Raw genomic sequence first — 21,761 nt, 5'->3', positions numbered from 1 at the left:
TCCAGTCTATGGGTCAGAGTAGAATACACTGAGCTCTGCAGCTTCAGCTTTATGGAGCAGGTGGATTATTTTCTGAAATATTGTGACTTTATTCTTGAAATGTTATTTTTCTCAAAATATCACGACTCATCCAAATCTCAGAGAACACAGACGAGATATATTTTGAATGTGCACAAAGTTTTGAACATGAGCAGAAATTTTGCTCAAACACATCTGAAATGCTACAGTCCAGGGGTTTATTAGGATGTTACTTACCCAACAAAAGACGCAAAAGAGGGAAGAGTAAATTATGCCTATGCTACATGTGTGCTGACTCAGATATAATTAGAAAAGTCGATCTACAGGAGAATAATAGATGAAAGCAATACAGAATGCCTGAGAGCCTTACAGCAATATATTCCATTATATTGTTATATTTGGTTTCCCTTTACATAGATATGTTCAGCATAAATTGCTTAAGAAAAAAGGTATAGAAAATAATTGATGCTTAAAAATTCAACAGAATGCAGGAAATTAAGTATTTAATGCTTAAAAAACTCAGTCTCGCCTAGAGCAACCAATGCTTGACAGCAGAAGGAGCTGCTGGATGTTGAGCCAGTTCCAGCCAATCCTGCTCGACCATCTAAACTAGGACCAGAAGCCATGCAGACTATACAGGCTACAGTCATAGTAGTTGACAATAGTTTTTATGACATTATATTTTGTCATATTACTTATGTTGCCTTGCAAATGAGCACAAAGTGTTTTCCCAAAAAAAAGACCTTGGAATTTTGTAGGCCTATGTGGTAAAAAAAGAAAAAGAAAAGAAGAAATACCTTTGTTTTGTATGCAGTGATGATGTTATAGTGCGTTTTTGTACATGGGCTTCACAAAAAGTGCATGAACATGACAACGTTACATCACCTTGTATGGTAAACAGAGCCCCTCCCTCCAGGTTGAAACTCAGAATATCTTCATTTTACACTCTGCACACTGCTGATTATCAATTAGCTAAACAACCGGAAACGAGGAAAAAACTAAATTATAGACAATATATTAAGAAAATAAAATAATAATAATAATAATAATAAAGCTAGTGATACCACGGCGGGTGCAACAAACATTAGGCTACAAAGCCACAGAAAGTGGGCTATATCAGACACTTTTTTTAGACTCAACAGGCAAAATAAAACATTACCAAAGAAACAACACAGAGATAAACAATAGCAACTCCACAGCGGCTGCACCCACCAACACACAAAAGAAAGAACTGCACCTTTAGTAGTACAACACAACAGCAAGTGTTTTTCATTGTAGTCTAGGCCTACTCACCTGCCTGAATGCCATCGTGGGAGTAGGACTACACGAAGTAGTGCTCTGTATGCTCCTCTTCATTCTCAGTCCACATTCAGCCTCTCTGTCCCATTGAACTCGTTCAACGGTTTCAAACATGTTGAGCTAACTGAGACTAACTCACAAAAGTAAATAGTCCAAACACACCTCACTGAAAGTAAAAGTTCCTGAGTGAACGCACCGCTGCGCGACCATTAGCATTTTAGCATGTTAGCATCATCACCATCTTTGGGTGTGTTTTATTTGAGCCATAGCGTGCTGACCGTGGTGCTTAAAACCAGTGATAATATGGGTAAAACTTTTTTTTTTTTTACCTAGGCCTCTGCTATAGCCTACAATAATGACATGATCCTTTAGCCTATTGCATTTTACAAACTGTTAAATAGAATATGTTATTATTAGGCTACACGACTTAAGTTGACCATTGTCATTTAGGCATAGGCTACTGAATTCGGCCAGTCAAATTACGTTGGGGCTTTTATTTTGTGTTCCGTCACCGGAAGTGTGCTGGTTTAATATGGGTGACTTGACACTGGTCCCAAGTTGAGTTTACTTGCTGTGCTGCTGCGTCGTGAGACAGTGGATGGTAGAAGGACAAAAGTGTCTGATTTGGGGGTCTGTTCTGAGAGAGCCACCTCACCTTCATCCTTCAGTGTGTAGAAAAGGAAAGTGACGCGTTGAAAGGCTACTTTTCAATGGACAGACGGACTTAAAGGAAAGTGCTAACTGGATCAAGTCGGAGCAGGAGGAACAGGAGCTCCTCAGATTGAATTGATCCTCCTTGGATGTATCAGAGAGGAGGGGACGTTTTCTCATCGGATCCCCTTTGGAAATGAGCTACACGGCGGATGTAAAGAAAGGTGACAGAAATTCAAGAGGAAGAATGATATCTGCAGGAATCGGGTTGCTTTCATCTCCTCTCTGATTTCAGTCTTTTTAAGGGGTTGATCAGTTACATCCGAGCCTTTTAAAGAACCTTTTAAATCACCTTATCTAATTTCCTTCCACTCCCCCCCACAACTCAGCTAGTTGATCATACTCATTCAAGTTGAAAGATTAGTTGCACAAAACTTGGATTCAGCTGTATTATGGGATGTCGGTGCTTGGCCTGTAATTAATTTTTAAACCTTTTCTTTTTTTAATATTCCTTTTCCGATCTAATTTGATACAATTGAGACTTGAACATGGCCATCAACACGGACACCGACTTCCTGAAGTCCAACTTAAGTGAGGGTGGAGGAGGCACTCAGGCATCGGACCCCTACGAGACGGAGAAACTCCTGGCGCTGACCACCGAGCCGGGAGGAAATGGGATGAAGATGTCCACCTCCTTTACGGTCAACATGGACAGCGACAAGGGCCAGGAAGCAGACCTGAACGGCCACGGCGTTGCCGTGAGATCGGGCTCCGCCGGACAGCTGGGCGCCGCCGCCCCCCTCTCCCCGTCCAAGGCCAGTCTGAGCCGCTCCTCCACCGGGAACGCTACAGTCCAGGAGACCCCGAAGCCCAAGGATTACCTCATCCTTGTTATCATGTCCTGCTTCTGCCCCGTCTGGCCCGTCAGCATTGTCGCACTGGTGTACTCCATCATGGTGCGTATCACTTTTACTGTCTTTGTAGAATAGAGCTCCAAAAACTATCCAGAAAAGCCACATTAGCCTAAAGTGCAAAAAGTGGAGCAGCAGAGATGAAGTGGGTGAAAATGTGAGGATGTTTATTTAGAGAAGACATGATGATCTCTGTACGGCATCATCTCACTTGATGGAGAAATCAAAATCACAATGAAAATGTGTCTGTATTGTGTATTTTTAGTTTTAAACTTCATAAACTTAATAATATTCATGTTGGTAAATATCATATATGACAATATCATAAATATCAAGTTTGTATAACTGAAACATTAGGCAAGGTGCCTCCCAGCTACATGCATGTAGCCTCCTTCTGCAGGTATCTCTTATGTTTTCATTACCTTCTGCACTTCATGTTTACTGAAGCATGCCAATACATATCATTTTGATATTTGAGGAAAGTGACAAGCAATATGAGTGTGTGACAGAATGGCCACCGAGGTGCTTGGGAGGAGTGTATCCATCCTGAAAAAAGGAAAGAAATACTTAATTTGTTAGGCCAATAGTCTAAAATTCAATTTACAGTTGTATAAAACCGCTTAAAATAGCAAATCCACAAATTTGAGAAGCCAGAACTGACACATATTTGGTTGTATTATTAAATAAATCATAACCGATGATAAATCATTTATCAATGTATTTTTATTGTCAATCCCACATAATTGGGAATCAATTCAAACAGACAGCAGCGTTTGCAACTGTTCAGCATTCATGTGTAAAAATCTAATCTCATCTTTTGATTGCAACATTCATTTAAAAGGGAAAAAAAGCTTATTTAATATGTTTTTCAAGCAATTCCATCAAAACCAGAGAGAGCCTCAGATGCAGTTTAACACAGATCTCTGCACCCATACTTCAGTTAAATTATGCGCAGGGATGTATCTGAATATCCTAAAAGTCCTCCAGATATTGCATATTAAATATAAAGAAAATTGTTGTGTTCAGGTGCAGTGCAGTTGGCTCTGTGGTCCCTGATAAGCTCTGAATACCAGGGTTCACTTGAAAAAGGAAACACTCTCACTCTCGTTCACACACACACACACACAGACAAAGACACACACCTAGTGCATCAAACAGCTTTCCGACTGCTGATGCTTCGGCTGCTTGTTGTTCCGGTTCAGAGGCGCTGACTCTTGATTAATCCTGTCACTGAACGTTTCAGGATGCAGGAAATGCCGATACATACTATAGATGCAGCTAAGACACTGGACAGCCACAGTTTGATATGCTGCTGTTTAGTGCTCTACAATCAATATCCTGGTGACACAATCCTCCGTCGGTCTTCAAAAAACAATTTTTCCAAACAACTATGGACTAGCATGTGGCCTCTTTGCATTCACATTGTCGCACATGTAATTGAGCCTACAGGGTCTATGTTGAGGTTGCTCTGTGATAATAATTGAAAGCTGACACTTTTCTTGGTGCCACCCTCTGCAGTGGTGAGAGGTCTGCAGTCAAAATGGTGGACTTGCAATTGAAAGCAGTGCGAGCTTGTAGCTCATTACATTTAGCCAGTGTACAGAGAATGTCCTAGACATTAAAGCATGATACTGCCGGGCTAATTTGATTTAGATGTGTAAAAAAATAAAAAAAAGTAGTGTGAAGGTCAAGTGTGTGTGACCTGACAGGCAAAAGCTTTGTGTTCGACGCGTAAATGATTTTGTAATTTAGAATATGGGTACGGTGCAGGGTTAATGAAGTAGGATATACCCCATTTATAGTGACCCTGGCTTCACTTTGCCACACATTTATATAAAAAAAATAAAAAAATAAAAAAAAACTCATCTCATCTGCAATAGGCAAGTGATATTGCAGCAAAGCATTCCAGTCTTTACACTTTGTCTTACGCGTGTATACAAGTTGATACAGTATAAAATTCTGCTAGAGGAAGACATTTAATAACTGGCATGGTTTATTTGTCCCAGCCAATTAGCGCTGTGCTTTTACTATGTCAGTATGTCCCTCCTCCCGCCCTTCTTATTTTGACACTCCTCCATCATAGTAGACTCAAATGTGGAAAGTTGATCTTGTAAATTCACAAAGTCAATATCTCAAACACAAAAATGTCAAGGTTTGATGGGATAAAAGCCGAAAATACAAATGGCCCACTATTTCTCACAATATTTACAGACATAATTTAATTGTTACACAGACATACACACAACGTGACATGGCAGGACTTTCTCTTGGACTGGCAGGTCAGGAATCCTGCACCCTTCAAGTTGTAATTGCCTTAATCTTCAGTAAAAAGGTCTTTAGCTGACTGACACCACAAAATCCAGGCATCTGAGTGCTTGTCTACAAAGGTACCCGAAGTGTACATCACTGTCAAATCCCCTGCTGAATCACACAAAATCCCTTTACTGTTACTGATAAGACCCTAATTATATATGTATGTACTCCAACCATAGACTCCTTCAATGGGATTTCGCTTCATTTAAACAGAATTTTTATCTACATACATTTTTTAACAGGGTTCAATCACAGCAGAGATTTTCATTTTATAATATAATAGTTATATAATAACATATCATTATTTATTCCAGCACCCTTGGCACTATGCTCCATAATTAAAATAATAACTATCATAATTCTAATTTACTCCTGCATGCTTTGCACTCTTCATTCCACTATGTCCTCAATCTGTCCATCTTGTTTCTGTTTATAGCGTGTATATATATATATATTTTTTTTTTTGTTAGTTACACATTTTTTGAAAGTCTTTTCAAAAATTGGAATGTCTTAACATGAATCCAACATATTATTAGAAAATATAAATCAGCCTATATTTGAATAAACACATTGGTGATAGGCTTATTGCACCATAGGTAAGGTAGGTGTCCACAGCTAAGGTAATCCTAAGGATTCACTTTGCCACATGTATTTTGAACAATAGAACATGATTTATAAAATCATGCCAACAAATATTTGAATAGCTTAGTATCCTATGCTCTAAAAAAATATGTATATGTATAAAGGCTTTGGGCTGCCCACCTGTATTGTAGGTCAAGTTTTAGTTGTAGGGTGTCCCTGTTACATTTCATGTCATTTAGTTGACGCTTTTATCTGTCGACTTACAATCGCTATACACGTCAAAGGTCAGGGACACATTGGATGATGTATCGCGGGAATCAAAACCGGGTCTCCCACATCAAAGGCATGTGACATATTCACTGCTCCATCCCTACCCTCTTCAGTCTCTCTTTCAGCTAAGCGTCCTTGGCTTAAAAAACGTTTAAGACCCCTGAACAACAATACCCTGTATCACTTAAACAGTGTTAAATCTGTAGGGAGTTACTGTTATTATTAGAGATCTACTGTAGTTGATGAGATTAGAGGTCATCAAAAGCCAAAGAAAACTTACAAACAAAGCTGGCAGAGGAGATGAAAACTGCAAACTCAATAAAGGCGGTAAGCTGATCATTAAGATGAAAAATAACTTTTTCTGTAAAAAATTAACACAAAAATAAACTATCTCATTATGTGCAACCTTTAACGTGCAAACCTCTTCAGCGGTGACAATTAACTAAGTACATTTCCTCACATACTGTACTTAAGTAAACATTCAGGCTAATGTACTTGAACTTTACTTTACATTAGTATTTTGATCTCATGCCACTTTCTACTTCTACTCCACCACATTTCAGGGGGAAATATTGTACATTTTATCTCACTGCTGTAGGGCTGGGTATCGTTTAAAAAATGATGATACCAGTACCAATACCTGTACCCTTAGTACCCTACAAGATACTGATGCCAATATAGAGTACTTCAGGTTTCTTTCTCCTTCATTTAATACCCATCATGTGAATGATAGCATCACCACACTGGACTCTAAAACACAGCTGCAGCATTGAGCCAATCACATGTCGCAATAAATCGAAGAAGGCTTGCAGTGATTGGCTGCGAGCGAAACCATACAAGTAGTAATTTTAGATCTGGGTAAAAAAAGGATCAAATGTACTGTATGCATCATTTGACATTTTGTCAATACCCTAACAATAGTTTGACAGCTTTAGTTACTAGTTAAGTTATGGAGTCACGTTACGCCCTGGGTAATAGTGACATCATTTCTCCCAATTTTCAAAATTTTTACAAACCAACCTAAAATCAGTTTATTAATGAAACCCCCTCAACCAACTTCTTTTTCAAGTATATTTTCATGATTACAGTATATTTACCTACTCTTTATTAAGTATTTTAGGGTATAGTATAAGTTCTTTACTTAAGTAAATAATCTGAATGCTTCCTCCAACACTGAACCTCTGTGTTTAAACCATGAAACAACAGTTGTTACTGATGAATAAGGCTTTTGACAAACATTTGTATTAAATATCTGGCGGGATTTTACCAGCAGTCTTTTAGTGGCATTAGTAGTAACTGTTGTGTCAGGATTTTAACTCCTTTTGGCTGATGGCAGCTTAGTTGCTATTTGTGTTTTTCAGCGCACTTTACTTCTGACACTGTGAAGCAGCCAGCTGAGCAACAGCCAGCACTCAGATCTACAGATAAACAAGGCAAAGGCATTGCAGATAGGCCATTTGTTCTGTAATATCACTCTTGTGGGCACTACACACCAAAGAGAATATCAGGGAATATCAGGCAGTATCCACAAGACAGCCTGTATTTCCTCGAGCCATCATCATGAAACCACTGACTTTCACAAGTCAAGCCTTGCTAATGGCACGGAGAATGTGTGTGTGTGAGTGTGTGAGTGTGTGTGTGAGTGTGTGTGAGTGTGTGAGAGAGAGTGAGAGAGAGAGAGAGGGGCGTTGACAGAGGACAAAGAAAGAAAAGGGAAGGAGGGGGAAACTGGAGCCGGCCATTAACTCAATAGAAGGCGAGAGAAGTCTATTTAGTTTCTCTGCAGAGGGCAGACTGCAGCAGTTAGCCAAGCTCTGTGGCAGCAATCAACATCCTCTTTCTTTCCTGAGGGTATGGAAAGGGGATACGGGCCTCGCAAAGAAGATAAAAACATAATTTGCTACAAGGGCAGCTGGGCGTAAGAGAGACAGCAAATAGTTCCTATCACTGGATTAGAAAGGAATTGAATCAGATACCACAGTGATGTCAGATAAGTGCAAGTGAGTCAGAGCAGGAAAATAGAGGTTTACAACACTCGCTGTGAACAAATGAATCAAAAGTAATGCGGTTGATCCCGCACGATGCAGCTTGAGAGTGCAAGCTAAGTGCTAATATTCCCCTCGCCTGTGAAATGGATACTTCTAGAAAGTTGAAGAGAGAAACATTAACTGCTCAAGTGCTGTCAAAATGGGAGGTCAGAGGGAACAGCCCTGAATCCAGGAAGTTATAAACAAAAGGATGAATGGGTTTCTTTTTTTCCACAACATCCATAGTAGTTTGATGTGAAATAATGAGTTAGGCTGTCTGTAATGACATGTTAATAAACCTGGAAAGCTGCCTTCAGCAGCCATTGAACTGAGCTCAGGTTTCAATTGATGTATTCATTTAAAACCTTAGCTTGTTGTAGTTGTCTAAGCATATATTAACCTAAATATAACCTTAAAGTTGGACTAATCAATTTTTTTTATTGACAATGTGCAATATGAAAAGAAAAAACACAAACAGGGCTAAAAGGAGTGTTAATATTGGACTTACATTCATCAAGCGGACTCAAACCCGGCCCCAAATGAATGCTAATGTTGTGTGTGATGGTATACAAGTAGGCTATTGTTTGCTAACACGATTGCCATAGCAACTTTACATTGTGATAATGTGTCAGTCTTGTGTTTCAGCCTGTTCTGCTTTACCCAAGTGGCAAAAATCAAAGCCAAAATCAAGAATGAATTTGGTTATAATTCGTTTTAGTTGCCTATGTCCCCATTAAACTGCCACATTTCCTTTTATTGGGGTGTAACTATAATCCTCTTGCCATTTAGGTATGTCCACATTACAATAACTGCATTTCAGAATTCTTCAACCTTTTTATGAGGCATCACTGTAGGAAAAAAAGGAATTGTAATATTGATAATCGACGTACAGACGGGAAAAATCAAACAATGACAAAGTATCCATGTTTTAATCTTCTAAACGATCAAAATGTACTATAACTAAAGTACAATCTGTTAGGGCATCACTTAGCCAGTCAGCATCTTTCTGTTCTGGCAGATTGTGCATTGCTAACAACTGGACTGCCAAAAATCTATCATCATCCACCACCACTTCCAGCAGTAGGATCACCTAAAATCCAACTTCCAGCTGGCTGCCGCCACAGATCTCTGACAGATGCTCTGGTGGGGAAGGCTTGCGGCTGGCAAACACGGATGATGTGCGGTCAATTATGGGGATTGGAGAGGCAGGGGTAATAGGTTTTTACTGCTCAGGCCAGCCTCTCCCAGTAATGGGAAGGCCTGAACTGCGCGAGTGTTATTGCACACTCGGCAGATTTGCCTGTGAAATATGGACTCACAATGCTGTATTGGATGGATGACTGTGTGTGTGTGTGTGTGTGTGTGTGTGTGTAGGTAAATTACTTCTCATTAGCAATCTCATACTGCATATTTGGTGGGAGAGCACTATCAGTCTCCTGCAGAGAGAAAACCATACTGCACATAATATAAATGGATTTAGTTATCATTTGAAATGTTAATCCTGTGCAGGTAATGCTATTTTCATTCCACAGAAGATAAAATCTTATATAATTTAAGCTTACAGTAGTGTCATGTTGTAGCTACAAGTGATGGCCATAGAGCACCACCAGCTTTACAAGGAAAGGGGGAGGGGTGCAGGGGTGTAACAGAATGAGATTCTAAAGTCAGAAACCTTTCAAATTAACATGGAATAAATATTGTAATAGTACCCCCAACAAAATATTAATTTCTTGCTACATGTCTTTCACAAAGGGTGGGTGTATGTGTGTGTCTTTTACAGGTCTCATACAGACTTTATCTATTTTTATTTGCAGTTATTATAGTTATTTTTTACACACAGAAGTACATTTTTAAGCCCAAAGTGGATGGCAATAACGAGTCCCCATAAGTGCTTACAGGTATAACTTAACCTCATTGCAGTATTTTTCTAACGTGTTTTCTGATGTGTTATTTTATATACAGTATGTCCAATATGCCTAAGTTGTTATTTATAGATGTTAATTGTAGTAAGTGCATATCAATCCTACATGCCGTCATGTCCTCTGACTTTTTGTGCAGTGCCATTATCAGGTAAATGTTTGTCTACTACTTTAGATTATAACTTAATACCTGTAAAACTAATTACATTTCCATGAGCCTCAGCTGTACTGTACTGTGTTTTGTGCTAATTAACAGATGTTAAAGCTCCCATGACATGGTTCTCTTTGGATGCTTTTATATAGACCTTAGTTGTCCCCTAATACCATATCGGAAGTCTCTTTCTCTATAGACCCTCAACCTTGGTGCAGAATTACAGCCACTAGTCCCAGAGTGAGCTTTCCTTAGTATGTGCCATTTCTGAGTCTGTAGCTTTTGAAAGTTTCAAAGCGTTTGAAAGCCATGTTTCTCGTGGGTGGGCCAAATTCTCTGGGTGGGCCAAGCAGAAAAAGGGGAGGTAACCTTGCTCCTTATGACATCATAAGGGGTAAGATTCCAGATCGCCCCTTCAAAGCTTTAATTTTCTCAAAGGCAGAGCAGGATACCCAGGGCTCGGTTTACACCTATCATCTTTTCTAGCCGCTGGGGGACAATAGGCTGGGGGAACGTATATTAATGTTAAAACAAAACTCATGAAGGGAAATCTTCATGCCATGGGACCATTAACATACCAGCATGCTGAACTAAGAAGTAAATACGGTAACCATTATACCTGCTTAACATCTCATTGAAGTACTAAGGAACTATACATGCATTAATGCTGTAACTGGACTCTTGTCATTTGCTCATGGATTTGACAAATCCTCTCCTGATTGGTTATTAGTGCTTCCTTTTCCTGTATCAATCTGATACCTATTTAGTTACAGATATGTTTGCTCCTTTCTAGACAGGACAGCCAGCACTTTGTAGATGCACTGTATAATGTTAATCTCATTTTGTTTTGACAAACACATCACCAATAGCATTTTGCTCTGCTAATCTTGACAACAGCGTCCAGCAACATCAACTTAACTGTGTAACATGACCCTGGATTATCTACATAAACAGTTGTTTGCTTATTAATGATGTGCTAAATAGAATAATGCATACACTATTAAGGCCTTGTGTTTTTGTGGTTCAAACACGTTGTTTCTGTTTTCAGCTCACAAGCTAACTAAGATATAAATACAATAAAATGTATGAGATGCAGCTGCAGCTAGAAAGTATTTTATAGTTTGATAAATGAGAGCGCTGCCATCATGGATCTGACAGTTTTGATCATCCAACCGCATTGAGTGGTTTGCAATTTTAATGGAGATTTTAGTGTTACAAAGACTAAGTCTAAAAGCCTTGCTTAGCGGCCCCTAGAGGCCACAATGCTCCTTACACCCAACCAGACCAACTTGGTTTAAACCAACAGCCTTGTTCTCTCTCTTTAAGGGCTTAAAAAGGCTACAATTACTAAACTGTGAATTATTTTCAACCTAGACCTCTGTGAAACATTTTGTTTCAAAGTTTAAAAAAAAGAAGAAAAAACACTTAACAAAATGGGGAATACACTTTAATTAAAGAGAGCCCTGAAATGAAAAATGATGAAAGAATGAAAATTTTACATGAAATAAAGGGCATAACTACCAAAAAATGTATTTATGTGATCTAAATTGACAGTCTCACATACATAACTACACACCAGCTCATGGTTGTACACTGTCCCTCTCCACCAGGGTGCTGCTTGCTCAATAATTAATGACAAGAGAGAAAGGGAGCACTTACTGACTTACTCCCCTCCACCTTTCTCTGCTCAACACATGAAATACAGAGAGAGAGAGAGCGTAATATGTGTGCGTGTGTGTGCGTGAGTGTGCACACACTGGTATCGGAATAAATAGTGGACAAGACACTTTGAGGATATAATTTTCCATTCAGAAAACAAATATGACCAGACTTACTCTATGAATCAATATAGACATGTATCAGCTGAGCAAAGCACACAAACACACACACACACACACACACACACACACACACACACACAAAATCTCTTGCAGCCTCTGAACAATGCAGAATGTGTTAGAGGTGCCCTGCCACATGCATTACTTTGTGATATTGTCTGAAGTTCTACCATGGACTCTCTAACAATTTTTGTGGAAAAATAAACTTGGTTACCTTGTTTCAAACCATTCTAGTGTGGTATGGAAATTCTGCAGGAAGTCAGCTAGATTTGTGCCAGTTCTCAATAGTATTCAATGATCTAAGTTACTTGACTCTGATTGGCTAACAGCTAGCCAATGAGAGCCTGGCTATCAGCATCCTGTACCCAGCACAACTGGGCGAGCTCATGAATAGTAATGAGCTCAGGCAACATGACATCAGATTTCTCCGCTTATTTCTTTTTAGTGGCTGGAGCTGACAGAGGAGGTAGCAGTTCATCTTCACTTTCACAACATAACACAAACACATGTGGACCTAACATTTTTTTTTTTTAAATGCAAGTAAAAACGGTTGTGTGTGGGAGGGCACCTTTAAACAAGGATTCTAATATAGCATCCTGCCCTTATTTATAATTTCTTTATTATTATTATTTTTTAAATCTACATTCATTCATGTTTTCTCTCTAAGCAAGCTAAATAGACAGCGTTTTCTGAAAGGGGCTTTCTTTGATTTAAGGTGCTGATGTTGCTTTTAACTGTGTAACGTGGAACTGGATCAATACAGATTCCACTGGACTCTACGTTGCAGAAGTGAGAAGCTGAAGTGTGTCTCTGTGTGTGAGAGAGAAGAAATTTCTTATTTAACTGTCAGGAGCCCAGATTGACAAGTCCATCGATTAAACGTTTATGGCTTAAGTCACATTAAAAATTAAATGAAGATTTAGAATTTTAATCAGGACTTTGATCTTACAATTACCCCTTTAATTGATTTTCTTTGTCAATAAATGTCTTATCACCATCTTTCAAAAGCAGTATTATGCTTATGAGGTAATATGAATAAAGCTATTGTATAAATTGTTACCTTAAATGAATTAACTGAACTGAAAAAACCCTATTACATCTGGTATTTTGGGTATGCCATTTAAATAAATATCCAAAATATAAATATTCTCAACGACAGAATCACACAACAACAAAATCAGGCTTCTGTATGTTTTAAAATCTGTAAAAACCCAGAGCAAAACAGGCAGTTTACACATCATTTTTAATTAACTATACTGTTTTCATGAACAGAAAACAAACAGATTGCAGTTTCAGTGTACTTATTTAAAAGTAGTTCCCTGGCCAGCAGCTCCTGATTTAGTGGAACACCCAAGGGTTGCATTGTCCCCACCCCACCTGCATCAAGTGCACTTTGGGATCTGACAACACCCAAGACAGCCTGGAGGCAGACAGAGAGGCACATGGGAGTGAGAGGATAAAGTAGACATAGATGAGGGAGGATCTCTCTCTTTCTCTCGTGTACACTGAGGCAACCCTCAGGCAACACTCCACCCTCAGCGTTGACTTATCTTGTGATCTTATAATAAGGCATTGTTTTGTAAAAATAAGGCAAGATGAAAGAAAATGAAAATGAGATAAAAGTGGTGTATTACAATCCCCCAAAAACCTCCCTTCTCAAAATGCATATTACCTCGTCTTCCCTCCGTGCAACATCCTTTCTAATAACACTTGTATCCTTTTTGTCTTTGGTATGATAAGGTCAGTCATTAGACAACGATGTTTTTATACTGTTGAATTGGATTTAATGAGCCATTATTTTCTTTAAAAAATACCTATAATCTAATCAGATAGGGGTAGTAATTATTCCATGTAATACTACACTATCTTTATGAAGAAAACCACCCTACAGAAATATAGTGGTGTAATTTAATATAGATGAGAGGAGTGAGAGCCATTTCCTGTGGTATTGCACACAGCCTCTAGTTAAAAAGACCAGTTCAGCACTACGGACAGCTCCTACAGTTTAAACCTTTTAAAGAGTAGAAGATTGGGCCATCACAGCATCACAAGTGCAAGCACAAGGCCATGTTGCAGGGTATGTTTGAATTTAGACTTTGTTACATGTGATCGCTTCTCCTTCGGTCTCTGCTCTTGTTAAATGAGTGACACTTCTAACATTGTTTCCCCCTGAGTGTGACCTCTGTACAATCTCAGTTTACCGGGGCATAGACCCAAAACGTAGTTAAAACCAACCCACAGTGATGCCAACCCAGGCTGAGTTACACCAGCTGGCATTGTGTACATTGCCCAAGTAGCTCTGGATTGAAAGCTTGTCAGTTGACAAGCCAGCATAACTTGATTTCACTGTTCATGGAAACATTCCTGGACAGTTTTAACCTCCTAGCATGGTGCATTATCTCATACAAAGATTGCTGACACGGCTGGCATAAAGGGATGGTCAGTTGTCCTGTAGCAGTCAAAAGTTTGTTATAAAGGGGCTCAGTGAGTGCTGTGCAAATGTAATCAACACCATCACTCTACCAGCAGACTGCAGTGTTTTCACTCTGCGTGATGGATGCATTTAGTCACACAACCAGAGTGAGACAGCAGGAAGTGGAATCCATCAGACCAGGCAATGTTTCCTCTCCAATGTCCAGTACTGTTGTTCTCTTCCTCAGTACAATGTGTAACATGTATACATATGTGTGTGTGTGTGTGTGTGTGTGTGTGTGTGTATATATATATATATATAAATAAATATTTTCTTAGTGCTAATAGAAACACACCCTAGAGAAGGGTGTCTGTGCCGCTATGCGTTGGTTGCTTCTCTCTATGTCTTTTACATTTTCTATTAGTAAAATAAAGACTTTTTAAATAATTTTGAAGAAGCGTGCTTTGGATGCACCCTTTTTTCTACACATTTTTGACCCATAGAGCACTTTCAGACATATGACTGAACTCCCTGAGCAACCTTGACTTTTTTGTCTGTCTAAGAAACACAGTTCTGTTCGGGCAATTAGCTGTCATTCTAGGATTAGACGGACCATGTTGTCCAGCTCAGGCAACAATGCAGGTCAAAGGAATATTCTATGTCAGGTTTAGCTAAATACCTAATATCTGTTAAGAATGTTCAACACATTTCATAAATTAAACCTTTGTATTACGACCGAATCAATTAGGTGACGGCAAGAGTCTTTTGTACACTTGTGTACGTGCCATGTACAGTAGTATGTGTTTGATTGTATCACCAGTCAAAAGCAGCCCAAATCTGACCAATGTCGATGAAAAGACGTAAAGAGTAAGAGACTCTCAAACGTTAAAGCAATGCACGAGGTTGAGGATTCCCATCTGTCATGCCTCTCAATGACACATACACATAAATCATCCTGTCTCCATAGCTGCAGCATATATAAAGCAATATACGTACATACAACATCAAGTTGATCTACAACTCCTTCACATCGCTGCGCTCACCTACTCCATCCAATTGGCTCTGCAAATCACATGAATCCCAATCGGCCAAGCTTGAATTGACAATTTTGCCATTCACATCTGGGAATAAATCATTGTTGGCATTTTACCTTAAGGGACACAGCACCTAGTAGAATGGATTAGAAACGGACAGAAATGGACAGAAATAGAAAGATTTCTCTCCGTGAGTCATTTCACCTTTCAAATAACTTGGCCATCAATTAATGGAAAACCACCTGATAAATATGTAAGTGTTTCTCTCAGAGAGCTGTTGGAAAGAACTTTATCTGATTGATGTACAGTATGTATTGGGGACTTCCAACTGTAAATCCCTTTGGTTGGGGTGTTACTTTTATGTTGTACTGGGAGCATTAATGTGGTTACTAGCGATTCAGCAGTTTTTTTGCAATTGCTTCTCTCTCACATTTTAACTGCCTTTCATGGAAATATAAAGGTTTTCTTTGTAGCCGGTTGCTTGGATTGATTGATTGAAGCTCACTGGGGAGTTGTACTTATTGAAAGTCACTGTGGATATGTGAAATATGAATGTAACCACTACAAACTCAACTAGGTAAAAATGGTAAAGCGAGAGGATTATGTTTTGCAACTTTATTTTGATTTTACATTGTACTTGTAAAGGAAAAGGGTCTTTCAATGAGATTAAATCTTTTAGGCACATAAACTGTATGTAGTCCATTCTTCCAGTATTTTATATTGATCATACCGTGGTCTTAAGGTGGAAATACATTTTTCCATGCAGTTTAACCAGTCTTTCCTATAAATCACAATATAATAATAATAATTATAATTATAATAATAATAATAATAATAATAATAATATCCAAGCCTGATTCCCCCTCCAGTTTCTCTTTGACATGGACAGCAGTGTAGTTGTTTGAGTTTTATATTTAATTATATATTCTTTATTTGTATATTTCATTGTATATTCTGTATATTACCGCACGGTTGTGGTTAAAGAGAGCTGGGCCAGTAGGTAATGTGGCTGGGGAAAGGGAGGTTTGGGTACTCAACACCAGATAAGCAGATGACCATAGATGGATGGATGGATGGATGGATGGAAGATGAGTGTTATCTTTAATCTTATACACATCAATGAATATATTGACCAGGTTAGGCTCACCATCCTCCATTTGCTTCATTTCTTTACAAAGCAAATCACTGACCTGGGTTTATCCGGGGGGGAAAAAAACTTTCTTTTCAAGGTTATATATCTGCAATAAACATGAAAAAGTAATTTAATCTTAAGTATTCTGCGTGGCAAGGGAAGTAATAAATAAATTGCTTTTCAGTGGAGTGAAGGTCCCTCCATACTGTATGTCCATCATTCCAGTGGATTATATACATTGAATAAAGTAACTTCTTCGTGATCTATCATCCCTTTTTAATTAGAATATATCAAGATTCCTTATCTTGGATTTGAGCAGTTAGTTGAAAATGTACCAGAGGGGAATGAAATACATTCATTAACCCCTTTGTGGTATGGTTTGGTTATAATTATTATGTAACATCTTGTACTATGCCTTGCTTAAAATGATCATTCAATTGTTCCTCTTTGTAATACCCTGTTCGTTTGTGTATCTCCAGTCCAGAAACAGTCTCCAGGTGGGGGACATTGACGGAGCCAGGAGGCTGGGTCGACTGGCTCGTCTGCTCAGTATCGTCTCCATCGTCCTGGGCGTTGTCATCATCGTAGTCTACGTCTCACTTTCAGGTACAGAAACAAAGACAAGAAGGACAAATTTCAAAATACAAAACCGACTCACATTTATACAGTATGAGCCTCATTGATGCAATGTATATGGTGCATAATATCAATTTTATGGTATAGCTGATGAATACACAATGAATATTTTTTCAAAATGTTGTATGACACGTGTGCACGTGTCCACTCACAGACACACAGGGCTTTGACAGCAAGTGTTCTCCAATGACGAATACCACTGCATTACGATTACAGAGTGATATATGAAACTACCACACAGGCATGAGATGTGTGTTTTTCTATCTTAACTCAGCACATTTCCAAGCTGTGTGTGTTTAGAGATGTAGTGTGTGTGTGTGTGTGTGTGTGTGTGTGTGTGTGTGTGTGTGTGTGTGTGTGTGTGTGTGTGTGTGTGTGTGTGTGTGTGTGTGTGTGTGTGTGTGTGTGGATTGATTTAGCAATGCAGCGAGTGGGCTGACTGTGTAGCACGGGGCGGCTACCCTACTGCTTATAGACTTGACGCTTTAGATGCACAAGTCGAGACTTACTCTGACGATGACACGCTGCTTCTTTTCTTTGTGTTGCAGTAAGCTGACATGGAGGACCTGAGGAGGAAAATGAACCGTGAAAGACCACGGATGCAAAGGAGGAAAAAGTTCATTCCACAAAAAAATAAAACAAAAAACAATACATACAATTCCTAACTTAATGCCATATTATATAATTACATCATGACTGACCTCAGAAAGCAAAAAAATAGGCAACTCATGAAAGTAGGTACTGCAGCAAATAATCAAATAAAAACATACAGAGAAAAACATCAGAGATGCATGCAATAGAATCCAGTAACATTTGCTTGACAAAAATAACACAAAAAAAACGGATGTCAAATTGTTCAGGTTAACAGAGGAAAAAGAAAATGCAGATCTGAATGTGGCCAGCAGTACTCATAAATGTTTTTCTTTTGAAAAACGGACTTATTAAAACGAAAAGGATGATTGAGAGAGTGAACAAGAGACATTTTCTAAGTATGTGGGCTCCTTAGATTCTGGGTTTTGGGCTTCAAACTTCCGACAGCTGCATTTAATCCTCATATATTCCTTACTGAACCTCTTGCATTCAAAGCATATACAGCTACAAATATATTTGAAATATGGATATATGAATATCAATATATAAATATATATATATAGATGTACATTTTATAAAATGTTTGTATGCCAAGTGGTGCTGGATTTGTTGACTGTCACGATGGCTGCTTTGTCAGCCCTTGGATTATCAGTGGAAATCCAAGGGTTTGTGAAAAGGGGCAGGGAACACATTTTTTATTTTTGTTTGTTGAACTCAATAAATAATTGAGACCAACTGCATGCCTGAATGTAGATAACCAAAATTCTGCCTTCATTTTGACTGTTATTAGTTGTCTCTTTTCTTGTCGAGTTAGAGAGGCTAACAGTTTTGCACATGGAAGAGTGATTTGTGTACATTATGCGAGTCCAGCCCTCCCACTCCCCCCGCCACACACACGTTTTGTCTCCAGAATCTCTTGAACCTTGCCTTGCTCTGGCAGAGACTGTACACGCATGCCAAACCTCCCAAAGTCCTCTTTGCCTTTCACATCCTCCAATTCAACACCACAAACCTGATTTAGTGGCTGCTGTCCTACATCCTATACCCTTGAAACTCCATTTTACATATTACCTTAGAATACCTTTCTACACCATAGCTCCATTTCCCATTACCATTCTTACATTGCAATACAGTGACTGTTAAATGCAATTGTTTCACTGAATGTTTTCTCCTTGTATTGGTATGAAATGTATTTATATGGGAATATATATATATATATATGCAATATGTACGCATGCTTTGGGCCAAACAGGCTTACACTCATTTCTTTTTTGTAAGTGAACAGGCCTTTGTGTCTGGCTAAGTAACAACAAATAGCATTTAAAGAACTTTCTTTGAAATCCAAGCACGGCAGATTGTCTGTATTTGTCACTTCTTCAGAGAGAAGTCACTGTGGCTACACAGGACTGTTGTATTGACACATTACAGGCTTATACTACAAGCACAGGTAACACACTGCAAGACCATGTAGCATTATTTAAATCTCTAGCTTTTCATTTCACCATTAATGCTTCATTTTTTTATCTTGGACAATTTTTTGAAGGAATATTGGACAAAGTCTATTCAAAGTGATCAAATGTTTTTTTAAGGGCTAATACAAGTGAAACAAGAAAAACACCAGCTAATTTTGACTGATGAGGGATGTAATGTATCGGACTATATAGCTTAACACATTCTACCAAGTTCTAAACTGAACATCATCAATGTAAGTGTGAACAACTGCAATCTGTAATGTATCAACACTAATGCACGTTTTGTGTAAAATGTGCTTTTATCAATTCTATTCTGATTCATAGGTGTACATAAAAGTCACATTCTTTGACCAGACATCTAAAAGCAGCAAAATCCAAAGATTCCCCATGTTTACTACCAAACTAATACATGTTACATTACATTGTTGCCAATATTGCAACATGTGTGTAATTTATGTAGAAACAAGTATAGTTTACTGCTCTAGTGTTTCTAACATACACATTTTCCATCGCTGAAACTGGTGTTTAAGAGCCAAATGTCTCGCCTATAAGCTCTGCTCTGTCAGTAAAACAGTTCAAACCTTTGTTTTGGTCTGATACAATACTGTGTTTCTTTTCCAGTATACTATATGTGCCAGTTTTCCTCTCTGTGGTGTACATTTTGCATGTCTGGAATAAATGTTACCATGCATGGTCCAAGTTATTTCTTTTCAATGATACTGTTTATGAGGTGTTGAAAGCCACAAGTGAGTTTAGAAGACCTAATGAGATGAATTTACTGCCATGCAGCGGCTTTGTGAGGCTGTATTAAGGCACAGCAGTGCTTTATAATAAATGCCAACATCAGCATGCTAACATGTTGACGTTAAGCAAGTGTGTTTAGTGAGTAATGTTCAACATATTAGTTTAGAATGCTAACATTCAGTAATTATCACAAAATACAAAGTTTAATTGAGGCCGACTGTAAGTGTATTCAATCAAAACGAACCACCTCATTTGCACTAGAGGTAAAGTAGGGGAATCACCAAAGTCAGTAGGTTTCATCCTCAGGAGACCACGAATGTTTGCACAAAACGTCAACGATCCGATACGTGTTGAGACATTTGAGTCCGGACCAAAACGATGGACCAACTGTGCCACCGGTTAAGTTATCTTAACAAGAAATAACTCATAGTAAAAACCAAATATAGAATGTCATCAATGATAACAAATGATAATGGTCCAGGAAAGCGGTAGAAACATCAATTCATGTAAGCACTATTTCTTTCACTTACCTCACATTCATGCAGGGGGTGGAGACAATAGCTACACCTGTACAGTGCAATAGAATCCAAGACTAAAACTGTAAATGTAGTTTTAAAGTGTAATTTTCTTTTTATTGAGAATGAATCGGAAGGATTGGTTCTACTCTGCTGTATTGGATTGCTGTATTGTACAGCTGTTGCTTTGGTTATATTTAAAACCTGTAAATACAGCAGGTGCTGATACATCTATCTACACCATCGCTTCAGGACACACAAACACATTTATCATGGTCGTCACAACTGGGGGTTATGGATCGCTCTGGGGAAAAAGGAAAATGAACAATTCATGATACATTTTGAACTTATGAAGCCAGCTTTCCACACCTACACACTCTGCAGAGCAGTTGACTAATCAAATCCTTACAACACCAACATCCTGAAACCGAAAAAAGAAATCCTGCATCCTTTTCTTCCACCGTTGTAGGTAAGGGTTTTTTCTGGGTTTCATACACAAATAGTCTGTTCTTTATGCCGAATAATGTAAAACTACAACTATGCCTATTTTGAAATGTATACTCAAAAAGCCTTTTCAGCCATCAATAAACATCTGCAGAGAAAAGTAATGGAGGCCATAGTGTCATTAGACAAGTGAAGCATCCCTGATGATGCTGTTAAAAAAACAACCGTCTGGTTTCTAAACAGACGACCAGACTTCTGTCTTACATTTCATCTGCTGTGAATAAACAGACGTGTGTGTTAGAAGTTACTGTAGCATGACCCTTCTCAGAGCGAGGATCTGGCGCTTAGTTCTGCTTGGGTGGCGTTCAGTCTAAGTGGCTGAAATATTCAGCATCAGCTCCTCTGCAGTCTTTCTGACAAAGTGAACACATGACTGGACCAAATTAGCACAGGATGTCCCTCCTAAAGGATTATTCAGGGGAAGATGGAGGATCTTGTCTGGCAACTGTTTTCTTAATTGTCAGTTGTTCTTTGTGCAAAAGACATCAAACGGAGGGAATGAGGACAAGACACCTAATTTATCCTCTTTTTAGTCCATTTAGGTGAGCCTAGAGCTGTGAGACAAAAACACATTGATGTTTCTCACACAGCTGCCTGTCCTACACTCCCAGCAACAAAGTGAGACTTTAATCTACTGGGTCAAACCCAAACTGCAATCATTCCCTTCTCGGATGAATGCTTTAGTTCCCATCTTCAAACGCACGTCCCTTTGTGTTTCAAGTGGAGTGAAATCAAAAAGAG

General features: G+C 38.7%; 1 protein-coding gene and 1 long non-coding RNA gene across 2 annotated transcripts; one reads left to right on the top strand and one right to left on the bottom strand.

The window, feature by feature from the left end:
* Positions 1-56: 56 nt before the first annotated feature.
* On the bottom strand, positions 57-6,937 carry LOC117942083. Its single transcript, XR_004656067.1, has 4 exons — positions 6,925-6,937; positions 6,481-6,486; positions 3,153-3,160; positions 57-250 (listed from the first exon to the last, which is right to left on the bottom strand). It is a non-coding gene; the product is annotated as an uncharacterized LOC117942083 (long non-coding RNA).
* trarg1a (trafficking regulator of GLUT4 (SLC2A4) 1a) lies at positions 1,864-19,953 on the top strand. The gene is made up of 3 exons (XM_034867393.1): positions 1,864-2,924; positions 17,038-17,164; positions 17,743-19,953. Exons 1-3 carry the CDS (start codon positions 2,517-2,519, stop codon positions 17,748-17,750), a joined length of 543 nt encoding a protein of 180 aa, XP_034723284.1. The 5' UTR covers positions 1,864-2,516; the 3' UTR covers positions 17,751-19,953.
* The last annotated feature ends 1,808 nt before the right edge of the window (positions 19,954-21,761 follow it).

This window comes from Etheostoma cragini, chromosome 3 (genome assembly GCF_013103735.1).
Source record: "Etheostoma cragini isolate CJK2018 chromosome 3, CSU_Ecrag_1.0, whole genome shotgun sequence".
NCBI classification, from domain to species: Eukaryota; Metazoa; Chordata; class Actinopteri; order Perciformes; family Percidae; genus Etheostoma; species Etheostoma cragini.
This window is presented reverse-complemented; position numbering and strand designations above follow the sequence as displayed.